Source organism: Hydra viridissima, unplaced genomic scaffold (genome assembly GCF_058129835.1).
Source record: "Hydra viridissima isolate aposymbiotic clone 2 unplaced genomic scaffold, HvirCarnegie_v1 scaffold_1, whole genome shotgun sequence".
In the NCBI taxonomy this organism is placed as follows: domain Eukaryota; kingdom Metazoa; phylum Cnidaria; class Hydrozoa; order Anthoathecata; family Hydridae; genus Hydra; species Hydra viridissima.
This window is the reverse complement of record NW_028324300.1, coordinates 12,845,479-12,863,177: the sequence shown is the minus strand read 5'-3', so window position 1 is coordinate 12,863,177 and position 17,699 is coordinate 12,845,479. Positions and strand designations below refer to the sequence as shown.

Sequence of the window (17,699 nt, the reverse complement as noted above, 5' to 3'; positions counted from 1 at the left end):
TGAACGAAGAATGACTTTTTTGAGCTTCCCCAAAGTAAGAACATTTCTATAAAAAAATAAAACTAAACGTTTTAATTGATAAGTGTCATAAGTTGCTTAGCAATTGCAGAATCCATAGTCTCCATAGCTTCGCTTAATAAATGCTCACCGTAAGAAATTTTACATTCGTTAAGAATCTTTCGACAAAAGTCATGAAGTACAATTGTGTGAGCAGGATCTTTAAACAACAGCTAAAACAAAGATAACATACGAACATATATTAAAATACATTATTAAAAACGCATTAAAAATAAGATTTTCCCATAAGATAGCGGATAATTGCAACATATTTATTATGATTAACACTGAGTACGATCATAAAATATTTACAAAAAGTTTATATACAAAGGTAAAGATTTTATTTATTACCTCACGTTCTCTGTAAGCGACCGCATTTGTATTTCCGTTTTCTTTTTCTTCGCATTCGGTGACCAAATAACTAGAAGAAAGAGAAAAAAAAAAAAAAACAACACAAAAACAAAAAACAAAAACGAATTAAAATCAACTTTTGAAAGAAAAAAAAAACAAAAAACGAATTTATCAGAAAGTCTAACACAACTTTATTTCGTTTTAACAAAAAAGAATTACTCTCTGCTGCTGTCAGCATCCAAACATTTTTGCAAATCGTACATAACATTTACACAAAGGTCGAGAATTAATGCAAACCGATTGTATATAAACCTACAAGAAGTAAATTCATAGTTAGGAGAATAGTTAAGAACTAAACTAGGTTTAATAATTTGGTAAAATAAAAAATAAAAATGCAGAAATTAGGAAAAAAATTAGGGCATACTTAGCTTTATGAGGAAGCATAGAGCAGAGCGCTAATGCAGTGCATTTTTTTTGTTCTAAAGACATGCAGTCAATTTTTTCTAACCAAATGTCCAATAACTTTTCCATAAAATCCTCAAAAGATGTTTGGTTTAAAGAAACAAATGTGCTTATAAGCTCACTGAATAGATTTGGCTGTAAGAGACAAACACATGCTAATGTTGTTACATATTCATTCATTACAGGTGAGGAGTTGGTGTCTCGGATAACATATTCCAATACCATAAAAAGAATCTTTTGGAAATAAAGTATAGCCTCATTAGGTACCAGCAGTATCGATAATTTAACCAACTGAATTATTTTTACGACAGCAGATTCTTTGATGCTATCAATAAGTTCAGAAAATACTTGGCATAAGCTTGATGAATAAACCTGAAATCAAATAAGCAGAGAATGTTAAAAAAGTCATGAATTAAAAAAAAAACATTACCATTATAACTTATTATCTAACCTTTAAAAAAGAGACAGCATCAAGGCCTAAATACGCTTTTGTGATAGAGAGACAAAGATCAAAGGTTTCAGATGCTCTTTCAAACAACACTATAATGTTTTTAAACATCATCAAAATATCATCAGTAACTATGTTACTGTTTTGTATTACTGAAAGCCACAAATCCAAACCATCTTCCAACAAATATACGTGTGCAGGCTAAGGAATTAAGCAACCAAATTAATGTTAAACAAATTATAACAATCCAACTTTGCTTTTTTTTGTTCCTCTGCATATAGAGCACCACACAAAACAAAATCCATACTTAATGTGAGAATGAAGAATATTTATTGAAATATTTATCGATATATTTAAAGAAACCTTATATACCTGTTCAATAGATGTGCTGAAAAGAATTACAGGTAAAGTAATTTGCCAAATTCGACTACTTTCAAATCCAAGTCCCTTTATTAATGATAAAGAAAGGAGGTTAAAACATATTCATAACATGATAAGATACAGGAAGGAGGCTAAAATTACCTTTACTACATGCACCAACACACTGATTACAGCACCTCGCAAAAGATTATGCTCAACAGAAATCTCCCATAGTTGAGGGAGATAACAAACAAGGAGATCTAAACTTTTTTGAACATGCCCATCCAATCGCTCAACTATAAGACTGATAACATTAAGCACAGTCATTTTCAAGTCACACAACTCTACAGTAACAAGTAACTGACATAAAGCTGCAAATATATTGTTTGCAAAAGGTGCAAATGCTTCTGCATGAAAGTCAAAATCATCAATTGCTGTATGGAGCGTCTTGCAAGCAGTGACCTTAAGCACAATATCAGCTTCATTCTGAATTATGTTAGATAAAATTTCATACAGAGTAACACGATTAGTCTTTGAAAATTTAACATTGATCCAACGTCCTATTAACCATATAACATGCTGATGGATAAGTGTTTGATTTGGGCCATTGTTACGAAGGATTGCCAATAAAGTGCTTTGAAACCAACAATCAAAATCAAGGTCATCATATAGTTCATATGATGATAAACCAACAGCTTTTAATACAGCACAAAATTTTAAGAGCTCTTCCATTGAGTTTGGAATTTGAAATATATCAACATTTTTAATACTTTGCAAAATGCGTGGTATTACAATAGATTTGTATTCATAAAATAAACTAACAAACAAAGAATCCATGCAAGGCCCTAAAAGGAACTTATGTGACTCCCCAGCTTCAACAATAGTATAATCCTCAGGATTCATAGTCCATTCTTCTAAATCATGCTGTGTAAGTAGAAAATAATTATATATAATATAGTCGCAAAGTTTTTCCACACGATCTTCAGAAAGCCACTTACTTTTGATAATGCCTGCGCTTAATAAAGGCTCACTTTTTTCTAAGCTGATCTTAGTTTGCTTCTTATAAGAAATAATGATATCTTTAAGTAAGTTTCCACAGTATATTAAAAATAATTTGAAATCACAATTACTGTCAGAGGTCATAATTGATTCTAAGCAAAGTATTATAGCAGGCTCTAGCAATGCAGCAAAAGATAATGGCTGCTGACTTATACAATCAGAAAAAATTTTCATAAATAAAATGATAGCTTTTTCAGCTTTTTCCTTACATTGAAAATTATTTTTTAACTGAAGAAGTGAGGAAATATTTTTGAAACAATCATGAAGGTATAGAGCTTGTGGTGAATCAGGCTGAAATTTTTTTGTTCCATAAACAAGAATCTTCCTGAGAACCTTAGTGACAAGGATATACATGTCATATACTTTGAAAAATTCATCTTCACTTTTAAAATTTGAAAAACTAAAGCTTAGCTCATAGAGGTAGGTAAAGGTACTTGCAGAGATATTTTCAAAAACCTTTCGGTCAGACATTAGTCTTTTGGATGCCAGTTCATTCATAATTCGATTTAGTATTAACAATGAGCGATGTTGGACCAAAAGGTTGTCTGATTTTACACCCTAAAACATTATAAAAATAAGAAAGCACATTTTATGAGATGTTTTATTTAAGGAAGATCACAAGCCTATAAACATCAATACAACAAAAAAATAAAAGTTTAAAAATATTCTAAAAAAATTAAAGTGAAGTGCCATTTCTGAAAGTTTTATTGACTCAATATATGCTTGAATTTATGTTCAATACGTGCTTAACAAAATGTTTTCTTTTGATTAAAAAAAGCTTACAACAAATATAAAAGAGTTTGGTTAAAACAAGATAAATATTTAGAAAGCATAAGAAGCACCTAAGTTCAAAATCAAAGGCAATAAATACTCTAAAGTAAAAGATCACTCAAACTTGAATGACATATCTAGTAACAACAGTTGCTACATAGAAAGGACTTTTATAGCAATTATGATTCAATTATATTTTTTACATTTTATTACATAGAATCCCTTAGAAAAACATAAACGAATAAAATGACTGAACAAATGCAAAAATAACCTGTAGTGTAACTTGGATTGCTTCTGGCCATATTTGAACATCAGCTCTCACAATCTTTGCAATAACAACAGCAAGTTGCACCGCTAACTTAAAAGAGAAAATTTCCGTAAATTAAAATTCTAAATATAAAAAACAACAGACAAATTTTATTTAAATCTATTTTTAACTCAATGAAAATATTTAGCAGTAAAAATATGAGTGAGTTAAAGCATGAACTGTAACCTAAGTATATGAAAGATAAAATATTTAATAACTTTTCAAAATATTTATTTTGTGTTTGAAGTCAGGACAATTACAAATTAATTCCAAGTTGAAGATGCCAAGACATTCAAAATTAAAGAGTTACCAAATTTTTTTTTTTTTTTACATATAGAAAATAAAAACAAAACTCCTACAAATTTTTTGGAAGGCAGAATTAGGGTAAGTCTGCTAATACATGGAAAAAATCATTATATAAAAATTCTCACTTTTCTTGATTTCATTTTGATTGCATTTTTATTTTAAATAAGAGCTTTTCATTTTCCTCTTAGCAATTATTGATTATTAGGGTCTTAATATTATTTCATAATAGGAAAGAAATTTTTATATAATGCTCAAAATATTTTAATGGACCAAATAAACTTTTTAATATTAAGAGAGCATTCTGACCTGACCAACAGGCTCATCAAAATCTAACAGAACTTTATTACGTATTGAAGTCTTTTCGTCTTCTGACAAAGAGCTAAAAAGAAATTTAAATGAACTAATCATACCACAGTAATACTAAATTGAAGGAGGTTAGGAAAAAACAGTAATTGATTTTAAGTTTGAAAAATTAAAATCATTTTATAAATACTTTTTACTATTCTGCTATTAGTTGCCGATAGCAACTTATTTTTTAAAGTATTGTTTTTCAGAATGATTTATGTAAGCTAAAATTAAAAAATGTTGAAAATTTATTTTGATCAGCTTTTATTTTCTTGGTTATCAGTAGTAAAGCATGAAAATTCTTTTCTTGTTCTTAAGAAGTTGAAGCTTTTTTCAGCCATTAATTTTAACATCTCTTTGTGTTTTTCCTTTTTTTTAAAATTATTCACAGTTAATACAGAAGTTCACATATGAGAGCCATACACAAACAAAGTACTAAAAAAACCAACAAAAAACATACAAACCCTGATTTTCCTTTTAAACCTATCAATTTAACATTTAATGAAGTTAAAAATACTAAACTTTTGTAAAAAAGAACATACTTTTTGCCACATTTTCTCCAGTATCTGTGCACTGTATTTTTTAGGCAAATTATTGCCATCCATCGAATTGGCACATCTAGATCTTTTTTAGCAAAAACATCCTGAGTAAAAAAAAATGTATAAGAGAACTGAAATGTAAATCAAAACTATGCAAAAGAGATTTTAGATGAATACATAGAATATAAAGCTTTAAGAATATGATTAATGCATGGTATTTTTATGAGCTAATCTGATTTTTCCCCAAAATATTTTATTGAAAAACCAGTGTTTGTTATCTTGCTGTCTAGCTAAAATACTTTCAACAAATTTTAAAAAACAAATAATGTAACAACTTGAAGAAAAAATTATCCTCCATAAATTATTTCATAAATTATATATACATTATATTTTCAGAACTGTAATTTTAATTCTAAATTAAAACTTTTTTAAGAAGAAGAGGTGAAGTATGTTAATCAGGTCAAAAATAAAAATTTTGCAGTGCTACTGTAGTATATTCAATAAAAAAACTGGATGATTGATTTCATTTGGTTGTTAATAACTACTTCATTTAAAAGAACTTAGAAGCATAGAGTTTTGTAGATCAAGACATTTTCATAACTGCAAATGAAACATTTGCAGTTATGAGGTTTTAACATATAATAATAATAATGTTAATAACAAAAATAGCAATAACACCAACAACAACAACGATAATGTAAGTAATAATAATAATACAAGTAATAGTAATAGTAACAATAAAGTAACAATAATAATGATAATAATAATAATAATAATAATAATAATAATAATAATAATAATAATAATAATAATAATAATAATAATAATAATAATAATAATAATAATAACAATAATAAATATTAATAATAATAATAATAATAGCAATAATAGTAACAACAACAACAACAACAACAACAACAACAACAACAACAACAACAACAATAATAGAAATGAAGTGTTTCAATGAAAAATAAATGATCAAAATATTTAATCATAAAAAAAATTTAAATTTAATCATCTATCACAGACATATTTTTAAAAATTACTAGGAGCATTGAGGCAAATCCAGGACTTGATTGCCATAATTCAATCCTTTCTTCAGCTAGCTTCACAAGATTTACATCTTGGCTAGAGGCAGCTTGCAGTACATCAATTAACTCCTTGCTCATAACTACAAAAAAAAACACCTCATTAATGCATATTTTATTAGTTTTACAGCACCTGAATAGATGTGATAATCTTGTATGTAAAACATACAGTTATAATTAATTAAACACATGGACATAAACCTTAATCAAAACAAGCCTTAAAATAGCTCTAGTGACTCTTAAAGAATAAAAAAGAATTTTCATCATAAACTAATATCACAACTATTTTTCTATAAGAGTATAAATTCAACCGAGCTAATACAGCAACCACACTTAACTTTTTAATTTAACTCACATTTATAAAAATAAATTTTATAAAACTGATTCATTTTCTGACCAATTCAAAGTGTAAACTAAGTTATTTCTTTATTTTAAAAAGTACAATAATGGAGCTTTTCTTTTAAAAATTATAATTGTATCATTATCTCAGTTCAACCCTTAGCAGTTTTTGTACTTGATTTCGTATCTCTTCTTGTAGCATGTTTACTTCAGAATCAACTAATGTCCTATCCATAGCTCGATAAGTGATGCGATAACAAAAACTTTGTTTTTGGGTTTTTGGATGAGTAAACTGATCAACTAACGTCATCTAAATGTTATTAGAACAAAATTTAACATTTTGTATAAAATTAAAAAAGGTGGGATTTTTAATTGACTTTTAAGTGAGGCTTTGAGATCAATTTTAACTTAACACTAATTATTAACTAATGGATAACCTAATGATTATTTAACAATTGAAAGCTTTATATATCTTTCAACTTCATACATACCTTTTCAATAACATCACCAGAAACAGCTCTGACAATTTCAAATAAATCGTTTGCTGAAAAATCTGAGTCGGCCCAAAATGAAATATCCTTATAAGAAGGAGGATATTTGCTAAATGGTTTGAACCCATCATTATTGTTGTTTTTAAATTGCCCTAAAAATCTTTCATCCTCACTCCAAAATAAACGAATATCTGGAATATTATATAATCTCATTGCAAATCGTTCAAGACCTAGCCCAAAAGCCCATCCAACCTTGTCAGATGCTCCAGCTGCATTAATAAAAAAAAATCTATTACCATTCTAATTTTGAGAAACTTGAGTATTAAACAACAAAATCAAAAATGTTTTATTCGCTTACAACTCTGAAGAATTTTTTGCTCCAAAATGCCACATCCTAACATCTCCATCCATTCATCATTTACCTTTATTTCAAGCTCCCATGATGGATGTGTGAAAGGAAAATATGTCTCAATCCAACGCATTTCTACATCTTGACCAAATAAATGCTCAACAAGCTTTGCTAATGTATATTTAAGATTAAACTCTAAAAACTTTGTTGCATCTAATGTTATTAACTCTTGCTTTTCAAAGGTGCGCTCTGTTGGATGCTTTTCTATCAACCGTAAAGTATCATCCTAATTAATAACTCAATAAGTGTTAGTCTCTATAAAAATTGTTCAAAAAAACATTCATGCACAATAGATTTTTGATTAAAAAATTTAACATTTGCAAAATACTGTAAAATTCCAGATATAACCCATGACTATAAGTCAACTCAGTTTTAATTTTATAAATATTCATTTGACTTTTAGATTTTTTATTTATTCTTTATTTGGTATTTTATTTATTTTAACTAACTCTACCTATTTCAGCACCCTCCCCCCCACCCAGCACTGGGGCCCCTGGAATTGTAAGCCTCAATCGTTACATTGTGTTTTGTTAATGTAAACAGTTGTCCTGGGGACATAATTTCTCAAACCACATACTATTTTTATAACTAGTATCAGCTAATTTTAAGTATATCCTTGGTCGTAATAGTTTTTAATAAACTATGGAAAGACAAAAATAGTTTTACATATTTTTTAAATTAAACTATATGAGAAACCTGTCTTTACTTTTATCACTATAAGTTGTTTTAAAAAAAAACTAATTGTAATTAATCTTAAATAACTACTTTTGTTAAGTTGGATATGGGCACTCAATCAAAACGTCTAAATAAGAGTAGCACTTTTTGTCAATGAGTTTTGTCTCAACTGTTATTCTTTATACAGTTGTTACCATTTACAGCTGTTTATTAACATAATTTGTGTTACAGTAACTATTTCCAATTGATATTGCTTGCATGAATTTTTAAAAGATACAAAATTATTTTTTAAAAAATGTAGAGCATATAAAAAAATTTCTAGTTCTAATAACTAACTTCTGTTGTAAAGGAATGAATGTAGCTTTAACAAAACTTGAAAAACTTAATAGTGATTATAGTGATTCATAGATATAGAATTACAGTGATTCATCCCAAAAATACATAACCTGTTTCTCTTTTAATAGGTTCTTTAATTTTGTCACATTTCAATGTTTTTATCATAAAATCTTTAAATTACATAAAACTCAAACTATTTATTTATTTTTTGTTAAATTTCTCAAAAAAAAAAAAAAAAAAAATTTAATGGCGATGTCATTGATGTAGTAATTAAAAAACATTACTTACATGACTATTCTGAAACACTTCGTGTTGCTCAAATATCCTAACACCTTCTGTTTGATGAAACACAGGATAATGAGTACAATCAATCTCATCTCTTCTATAACAATCACCAGTATTTAAGAATGCATTCCAACCACTTCTTATCAACTCTTTTTCATGTGCAGTTGTATGAGATCGCAATACATAATCACTATTTACATAGTAATTATCAATTCTACTGCGACTCACATGATTTTTTGGAACAAGTAAACTGTCAAAGTTTTGATGCACAGATACAATAGGATTTAAGTTATCGATAGATGCAAAGATGCAACCACCATGACGAGACCGATAATTTCCATGGAAATGATCAACAATCTTTGTTTTCACTTTTTCAAGTGGATGGTTTTTTTGTAAATGAAGTTTCTTAGGGAGCTTACTTATTATGCTTGGTCCAATGTTGGTCATTTTATCCGCTCTATATGTTGTCCCTAGCAACTGCAGATCTGTAGCTGAAGAAGTTTCTGTATAACATCTTTGTACACATTTCAAAGAACAGAGTGATCTTGATAGAGAATGTACAAATGACATCTTAACAACACAATGATTATTGAAGACAATAAATTCATTAGCATTGAGATATCAAATAAATAACTACCATGTCAATTAATGCATTAAAGCAGTTTATAGTTTTGGAATTATCTCTAAAAATAAAAAATAGAACAATACTTATAAATATACCTTCTAATAAAACTCATGAGTGAATTATTTTATTTAAAATAGGAATCCAATTTTAGTCTTGAAGCTTCTAAAAGACTTTTAGACTAAATGTTAGGAAATTACAATTAATTATATACATCAATCTTTCTTTTATAAAAACACCGATGTGTATTAATAAATAATAAAAATATACGCAACATGAAAAAACAATACAATAATAAAACAAACCAATTATTATTCATAATAGATAAATTTTATTTATGAAAATCTTGATTTATTAAAAAACATGTCATAGAGTGTTAACCATGTCATAAAGTGACATAACTCTTTTCACTTAACAGAAAAATATTTCTGAAGTGTTAATATTCACCATAATTTCAAAAAGAATTGAAGATTTTTGAACTTAACTTTGTTTAAAAACATTTATAAAAATTCTATTTTTTCTTCTTTGTTTGAACAAGTTCTCTAAAATCTGCAAGAACTTTGTTTTCTCTCTTTGCTTTTTCTTCTCGATTGTACATCAGAAGAGCCCTTTTTTCATCAGCACTATAAACTTGGTTTTCTTTTCTTAAACGTACAGCCTCCATTCGCCGGTGACGGCTCCCACTCATTACATAACCAGCTGATTCAAATGATTCAATTTCTTCACTAGTTAATCCTATTTCTCCTCTTCTAGGAATGCGCTTACCTTCTTTCACAAAATTAGCCATAGCCTCTCCTTCACCGGGCAAAAGAGCATGACCATAATCTTTTAATGATGTCTCTTGAACAGCTGCAACTGCTACTGGCAATGGTCCAACTATAATATTATCAGATTTTGCATTTTCAGTCCATTCCTCCTCCTTAGTAAAATCACCTTCATCGTCAGAAATACTTTTCTCTTTCTCAAATTTCCTTTTATGCTTTTTGTGTTTTTTCTTACTCTTTTTTTTTTTCTTTTCTTTTTTAGAACTATAATTTATATTGTTTTTAATGTCATCAAGTGAATCATAATCTGGTTGTTGAGGGCTCAAACCCCAAACAGAGGCACAACCTTTTTCAGCTAGCTTTTCCCTGTCTAATCTCCATTTTTCCCCACTGTCTATATTTTTTATATTATTATATCTAGGAGGAGAGTAACTATGAAGATCATTAAATGGGCTGCTAGATCTGCTGTGTTGATTTTGTTTTAAGTAGCTAGAGTTTTTTTTACTTTTTTTATCAAAGCCTTGTTGTGGACTTAGGCTTCGTGATCTGCGACGAATATATTGGGCCATTAATCTAGAAAAAATAAATTAAAAATGTTCATTATAAATAATAATAATTAGATAGGCACACTTATGCATGTTATTCTTAAGGTTGACTTTTACTTTTGTAATTGTATATATACTTTTGCTCGCCAGAGTGTGCCTGTATGTATGTGCCTGTTTGCTATATATAAATTTGAATTATACACACACACACACACACAAACACACAATGTAATTGCTCTTGCCAGTGGGTTATTGAGCACTCTTGAGTGAAGAAGTCTTTTACTAATCATATGTATATGTATGTATGTATGTATGTATGTATGTATGTATGTATGTATGTATGTATGTATGTATGTATGTATGTATGTATGTATGTATGTGTGTATGTGTGTATGTATGTATGTATGTATGTATGTATGTATGTATGTATGTATGTATGTATGTATGTATGTATGTATGTATGTATGTATGTATGTATGAATATAATTCAAATTAAAGCCATGATAAAATTTTGAGTAGAGCCCGAGCTTTTGTTTTGGGAAACCTCTTTAAGCAACTCAAACAAAAAAATGTTTATATTTACAGAATCAAAATTGAATGAAGGCTAAAAAAGTAGTAACTGTAATAATAAAAGAAAAACTTTACCCAAAACAAGAGAGAACTTATGGAAGAGCTTAAGAAAGTTTTATGGATTGAAGAAGTAGATATTGTCAGGCCAGATGATAAAAGATATATGTATTTTGTAGACAGATCTCTAGATCATAGACATGAACTTCGTGAAAATTGAGTTACACTTTTTAATTAGTTCTAGAAGTACTGCTTACAGTAAGAGGATAGATAATCAAATACTTCAGGAAACACTTCCAGATCCTAAGGGTTCTGTTCTCATTTAAAAAAAGATTGCCCATACTAAGAGGAAATTACACCAGACTAACATACAACAATATTTAATTGTGTAATTTTAATATCTGGTAGTTTTGTCTCTGAACCTTCTATTTATGTTCCACCTCCTACAGAACTGCTGGGAAGTTCTACTTATGAAGGCAAATGAAATTAGAAACTGCATTAAAAATACTTCTAAATTGTTCTCTTATGATTGTCCATTTTGATGTTAAAATATTAAAAAAAAGCAAACACAGCCAATATGATGCTTCTTGCATGCAGATGTAATATTCTAAATTATCATATGGTTCACTTCTGTAAGATAAATACTAGTAGTGATCTTTCATGACAAAACAAAAAAAAGCTTTAAGTTCATAAGAATACATGCAACAGTTTAGACATTGAAACTGATGAGAATAAAATATATGAAATCCTCAAACTAAGTGAAGAAACCAAAAAGAATGAATGCCTTTCAAGAGTTAAATTTTATTCCCTCAACACAGGTAAATTTAAAGATAATTTTTAAAAACATTTCTTTGATATTAAAAGATATTTCTTTTGTTATATAAAAAAAAACCATAAAAATATTGCTTTAAAATAAAGTATGAATTACAAATTTTATCTTTGGATTTAAAAACTTACTGGCAAATGAAAAGGTTTCAAGAGTGGAATCTTCATACATATTTGGTATCTTTACCCAATTTTAACAATTTTTGCTCTAACTGATCCAAATCATTTTCACTAAGGTGATATGACTAAAAAACTTTAATATTCCTAAATCTGTGCAAAATTTTCTCTAGAACAACAGATGTTGAATACAAATATTCTTAGGAGCCTCAACTTCTATGAAGTGCAACCCCCAAATATAATTGGTATGTTTTTGATATGCTAGAGAATGGAAAACTAGATGTTCAGCGAATGAAGTTTTCTTGTGAGTTTGGAAACTCAAAGATATACTATCTTGGCTTTAAGGGCTAAATACTTAAACTAATTTCAATACTTAGATAGTATTGAAAATAGTTTAAGATTTTAGCAACAAAACCAACTTAGAAAAAAAAGATACACTTTTGTTAAACCATGTCTTTAAAAGAACCATGTCTTTAAAAGTTAAACCATGTCTTTAAAAGTTAAACCATGTCTTTAAAAGAAACAGAAGCTAAAAATAATAGTAAAGAACATGCAACTACTTACAAGGCTGTGTAATTTAATTTGACCTTTCAATTTTCTGGCCTTACTTTATCTTAGTATTTTTTTCAGATAAAACAATAAATTCTTATTTATGCCTAACTGGAATGGGAGTAGGTGATGTTTGCTTGAAAAATCTAAATTCTCTGCATAAAATAAATTTAAAGAACCGTTTATTTTAATTTTATAAAAATGGTTAACTTTCACTCTTTGTAAGCTAAATGCTTAAACCATGAACCAGAGACAATAGGAATTCAAAATTGGTTACAAGTTAGGGTTCCCACAAACTATTTGAAATTGACATACAGATTGTCAAAATTGAAGTTAATATTTACATTTTTATCTTATGCATGACCTTCTATGGATGTCGAAAAAAAAACTTTGTACCAAATAGGGCTCTACCCAGAATATAAGTTTGGACTCAAAATTTTTTCCCGACTTTTATTTCACTAACTCTAGATATATACATAAATATGTAAATACAAATTTAAACAAATATATATGTCTATATATTTATATTTCTTATATATGTAATAAATACATCCTCATATTAAAGATTATGGTATAAGTTGCACTTTCAGCAACAGCTTCTATTACTTGACAATAATACGGACTTATTGTATCAACTTGTGCTCCTGATTCCGTAAATTATTTTTCTAGATTCAAAGTTAATTGTTTTTAAAAATCCATATATGAATTTGACCACCAACCAAATCAACTTCTGTACCTCGATGATGAATTACTGTATGGAGAAAGGTAGCATTCAATGCGGATAAACCCAAATTTTTTTAGTGTTTTGATCAATTTTAGCAAATATTTTAAGATCAAAATATTTTAAATCTCAACAGTTAATACGTTCATTTAAAAATGTATTGCTTTCAGAGGGTTTATGTGAAAAATAGTTTTTATGTGAAAATAGTTTATATGTAAAGTTAGAATTTCATAAGTGTTTTTCCAAAGTTAATGTATATTTAACTCAGTTTGGTTTAAAACCATCTACTTAAGCCTTTCTTGTTCAATCAAGCGTAAAAGACGCATTGCGTTTTGATAAATATTTATATTTAGTTAAATAATGGAAAAAATTTACATCTGCAAGCTATTTAGCTTCCCTTTAAATAGCCATCTAATTTTAAATCTCTATTTAAAAAAAGAAAAAAAAAAAAAAAAAAATTATTTTGAAGAAAGAGGAAAAAAAAATATTTAAAAGAGTTCCAAATATTAGTTTATAAAAACTAATAGTAATTAAAACCCAGTAGGGCAACTAATATAAATTAAGTCGTTCAATAGACTATTCAACCAAAAGCTAGTGAGCTATTCATGTTAATTAAGATTACCTGTTGCTAATTCATCTCATTAACACAGCTGAATCGAAATAATCTTTGGTTTGTTAGTGAGTGTTTTATACTTTACAGCTTCATAAGATTAAACGAATTATCGATAAGAAGATTAATGAAAAGATAATATGGTTAATTAAACTCCCTTGAAAATTGTTGTAAGTTTTTTTAAGTAGTAAATGTAAATGTGGAAAGAGTTTTGAAATTTATTGTAACAGAAGAGCCAAACAGAAAGTTTTTTTTTATGTACGAATGGCTCTCGAAAAAATGCCATCATTAGTTCTACATTTTTAGTCAAATTTTTAGTTATGACAAGGAGTTTATCAAAATGGAAGATAAAGACACACAATTCAATTTATTTAATGCGTGTAAGTATTGAAAATTCTTACACTTTGAATTAAAACTTAGCTTGATATAACACTACTGCAAAAATTGTCTATTTGCAGTAAATCAAAATAGTTTTTTTGTAAATCTATTTTATGACACAAGTTAAAACCGTTTAATTATTCTTATTTTGATATTTCTTTTTACATATTAATGTTGATTTTTTTATATTAACATACCCTCTCAAATTATTAGCATGATAAAAAGTTAATAATAAATATACATAAAATGTCATAGTAAAAAAAAGTAAAAAATCTTAATAGTAATATTTCCAATAATTTTTATTACATAAAAGTTTTAAAAAAATAGCACTTTTAAATTTATTTCCTAACAAAAGAGTTAAAGAATAGAGGACCATCTTATATATATACACGCATAAATGCATATACAGACAAAATGTTTGTTGTGATTTATTACAGGTTTTAATTAGTTAGCGTTACTTTATATGGCAGCCAGTTAGATAAGTTACTGAATTTATTGATTGAACAAAGTGACTAGATTAACTTTATACAGCTCTACTATTCCGAGAGTTCGTTGTATGTTCGTTGTATGTTCGTTGTATGTTCGTTGTTCCGAGTATTTTGCTGCATTATTGAATAAAAAGTTGTCTTGCGTGAAATCTTTTCACTAACTCATGTTGAACCATTGTTGCTATGTCCACAAGAATTATTATATTTTGGGAAAACTTTGTTTATCAACCATATCTACCTTATCTAGTCTAACTTATCTATCCATATCTAGCTTATTTTATCTATCTATCTACCTGCCTTATCCAGTCTATGAATTATTTTGTATATTTGGTCACTTATTAGTGTCCTAAATTCAAGATAAGGAAGTTTTTACTTTTTGAGTCTCTCTGAATAAATCAATTTTCTGAGAGATGGAGCCCATTATGTTGCTTTTCTCTGATTTGAGAAAATTAATTTCTCCTTTATGGTGCAAGCAAATTGTTAGGAAAAACTCTATATAGGAGCTAAAAAAGAAATATTACTAGCTTACTGTTATTTACTTTTATTTACCATTGTTTATTGTCATTTTTTGCATTTTAATCATCATAACAAAATGATAAATAAAAAAGTTAAAAATTGACAAATAATAATATATAAGACATTTTTAATTGATAATATAAAAATAAACAAGTAACAAACTATTATTTTTAAATTAAACTAATGAAAAAAAAAAAAAAAAAAAAAAAAATTTAACTTTCACAATTAGTTTTTGACTGATTAAAATAATTTAATGCTAAATTACATTCTTTTAACATCTTAGCTGAAACAGTATCCCCTTCGTTATTCTATCCACTGATCATGGCAGTTTTTTCTGCATTTTGCTTAATGGCAGTTGGTATTTTCTTCATAGCAAATCGCAGATGTTGTAAAAAAAGTAAAAAAGATGATCCAGAATCAGTTCTATTAAAGCAGAGACTAGCTGTGGAACAAAAAAAAATGGCGAAGTACAAATTCGCAATTCCTTCAGCGGATCATCCTCAGTTCAATCCTATATTTCAACAAGAGAATAACGATATAGCAAAAGAAGTTAAAGAATCCTACAAATTGATTGGAAATACTTCAACTTTATTTTGCACCGATAAAAAAACAACTATAATGATTCAGAATCTGGATATAAGCTCCAATAATGCAAAACTAGAGAACGATTTAAATATTGTTGACAAGAATATATCTCAAAAATCTAATTTACCCAAAGATATTTTTGCACAAGATAAAAAATCAACGAATTTTTCCGCGTGTGACTTGAGTCTTGTTAAACAATTATCTAAAAGTTTTGAGCACGGGAAGAATTTAACCAAACAAGAAACGCAGAACAATGATAAACTGATTCAAAATAAGAATTCCGCCGAAAATATAAGCCGCAATCAAGTTCGTCCTGATAAAAATACCATGTTTGAACAAAATGAACTAAAAAATACGTCGTCGCGATTTAAAGAATCATTTTTTAATCGTTGGATTGAACGAAACAGTAAGCATGAAGACTGCGAACCATCGCCAGCTCAATCATCTAACAATTTATCGTACGGCGAGGTAGATTCTATTTTAACATCTGTGTCTAGAATGGATACTCAACGTATTCAGAGATTAAAAGAGACTCAATTCTATAGAAAAATTCTAGTTCCTACTGACGAATATTGCGAAAGCGATTTATCGGATGACAGTATCGAAACTGGTTTGATTGACGAAATAATTGCTGAGAAAATAAACAAAGACGAAGATCATTTCAACTTAACGCATGATGAAATAATGCAAATTGTTACGAGTAAAACCAAAGAAAACCAACGTAAATCTGAACTAATGACGGAAGAACGGCACAATAATGTCAGCTGCTTATTAAATATAAATTCAATAGAAAAAGAGAATCCAGTTGTCAAAGATGATCGAAAAAATATTGAGAAAAAAAATAACAAAAAAATTCCTATAAAAAAAGGGTACAAAGAATCAAATTGTAATAAAACAAAGGTAAAACCTGAAAACACAAAGCAAAGCAGATGTTTCAACGAAACATTACGGACTGACACTGCTTTACAACAGGGATCAAGAGCGAAACTGAATGCTTTGAGATATTCTGAGAAATGTAGTGAGAGTTTATTTCGGGTAATAAAACCTTCAGCCAATGGCGCATTAGATGAGTCAAATTTAACACAAAGCGAATTCAACACTCATTCCGAAACCGTTCTAGAGAAATCTGATTCTATCGTATCTCAGTTAGATAATGACCGATCTGAATTGAGATTAGAACAATGTAACTCTGAATCAACATTAGCCTCATCTTATTTTTCTAGACCTAACACTTTAAAATTAAAAAGAAGAAATACCGATTTAGAAATTAGTCTCGATTCCATGAACAATAATGAGATAAAGCCGTTAAAAAGTACAAGTAAGTTTAACAATGACCATTCTTGCAGTAGTTCTTCTTCGTCTTCATCTACTACATCATGGAAAGAGCTTTCAGAAAGACAAAAAGCTAATAAATCGTGTAGCTGTAGTGAAACAACAGATCATACACAAACAACCCATGAAAAAACCCCAAAACAATTATGGACCAAACGCAACAAAAAAGAAACACGCCTCGAACTAAACGAGAGCACATTGAGTGAGCTAAAATTAAATACAACTTTGAGTTCTGTGAATTCTTTCACAAAGAAAAGAAGTACTTTTTCTCGTTCAAAAATTGTAAAAACAAGGAGGCCTAAACCTCCGAGATAGCATTTTCATATATTACTATAGTTATTTGATAATTATTTTTATAGTACTAAACTTACAGAAAATTTTTATGAAAAATAATTTTAAATATGCGCTAAATCTTCTTAATACGCTTGTGAATATCAGATTATGAAAAGCAG

At 28.2% G+C, this 17,699-nt stretch overlaps 4 protein-coding genes across 7 annotated transcripts; 1 reads left to right on the top strand and 3 right to left on the bottom strand.

Annotated features, from left to right (window-relative positions):
- Window positions 1-6,740, bottom strand: LOC145187457 (importin-11-like). Of its 2 annotated transcripts, XM_090082941.1 has the most exons (12): window positions 6,608-6,740; window positions 6,052-6,176; window positions 5,009-5,109; window positions 4,428-4,500; window positions 3,780-3,866; window positions 1,841-3,295; window positions 1,691-1,765; window positions 1,322-1,519; window positions 833-1,242; window positions 628-720; window positions 409-478; window positions 1-230 (listed from the first exon to the last, which is right to left on the bottom strand). In XM_090082941.1, the coding sequence occupies exons 2-12, from the start codon at window positions 6,172-6,174 to the stop codon at window positions 72-74; spliced, it is 2,844 nt and encodes a 947-aa protein (XP_089939067.1). In that variant the 5' UTR covers window positions 6,175-6,176; window positions 6,608-6,740; the 3' UTR covers window positions 1-71. The 2 variants fall into 2 exon arrangements, with proteins under 2 accessions (XP_089939067.1, XP_089939074.1); XM_090082948.1 differs by lacking the exons at window positions 5,009-5,109; window positions 6,052-6,176; window positions 6,608-6,740 and having other exon boundaries at window positions 3,780-3,862; window positions 4,428-4,475.
- On the bottom strand, window positions 6,464-9,356 carry LOC145187463 (phenylalanine--tRNA ligase, mitochondrial-like). The gene is made up of 4 exons (XM_080063864.2): window positions 8,632-9,356; window positions 7,282-7,558; window positions 6,924-7,192; window positions 6,464-6,742 (listed from the first exon to the last, which is right to left on the bottom strand). The coding sequence occupies exons 1-4, from the start codon at window positions 9,196-9,198 to the stop codon at window positions 6,575-6,577; spliced, it is 1,281 nt and encodes a 426-aa protein (XP_079919990.2). The 5' UTR covers window positions 9,199-9,356; the 3' UTR covers window positions 6,464-6,574.
- A 115-nt stretch (window positions 9,357-9,471) lies between these two features.
- On the bottom strand, window positions 9,472-12,203 carry LOC145187471 (NKAP-like protein). Its single transcript, XM_090082971.1, has 2 exons — window positions 12,084-12,203; window positions 9,472-10,587 (listed from the first exon to the last, which is right to left on the bottom strand). Exon 2 carries the CDS (start codon window positions 10,581-10,583, stop codon window positions 9,762-9,764), a length of 822 nt encoding a protein of 273 aa, XP_089939097.1. The 5' UTR covers window positions 10,584-10,587; window positions 12,084-12,203; the 3' UTR covers window positions 9,472-9,761.
- A 1,419-nt stretch (window positions 12,204-13,622) lies between these two features.
- On the top strand, window positions 13,623-17,651 carry LOC145187461 (uncharacterized). Of its 3 annotated transcripts, none has more exons than XM_090082918.1 (3): window positions 13,623-14,118; window positions 14,267-14,328; window positions 15,614-17,651. In XM_090082918.1, the coding sequence occupies exons 2-3, from the start codon at window positions 14,289-14,291 to the stop codon at window positions 17,560-17,562; spliced, it is 1,989 nt and encodes a 662-aa protein (XP_089939044.1). In that variant the 5' UTR covers window positions 13,623-14,118; window positions 14,267-14,288; the 3' UTR covers window positions 17,563-17,651. The 3 variants fall into 3 exon arrangements, with proteins under 3 accessions (XP_089939044.1, XP_089939058.1, XP_079919986.2); XM_090082932.1 differs by having other exon boundaries at window positions 14,004-14,118; window positions 15,704-17,651; XM_080063860.2 differs by lacking the exon at window positions 13,623-14,118 and having other exon boundaries at window positions 14,158-14,328.
- Window positions 17,652-17,699: the final 48 nt, after the last annotated feature.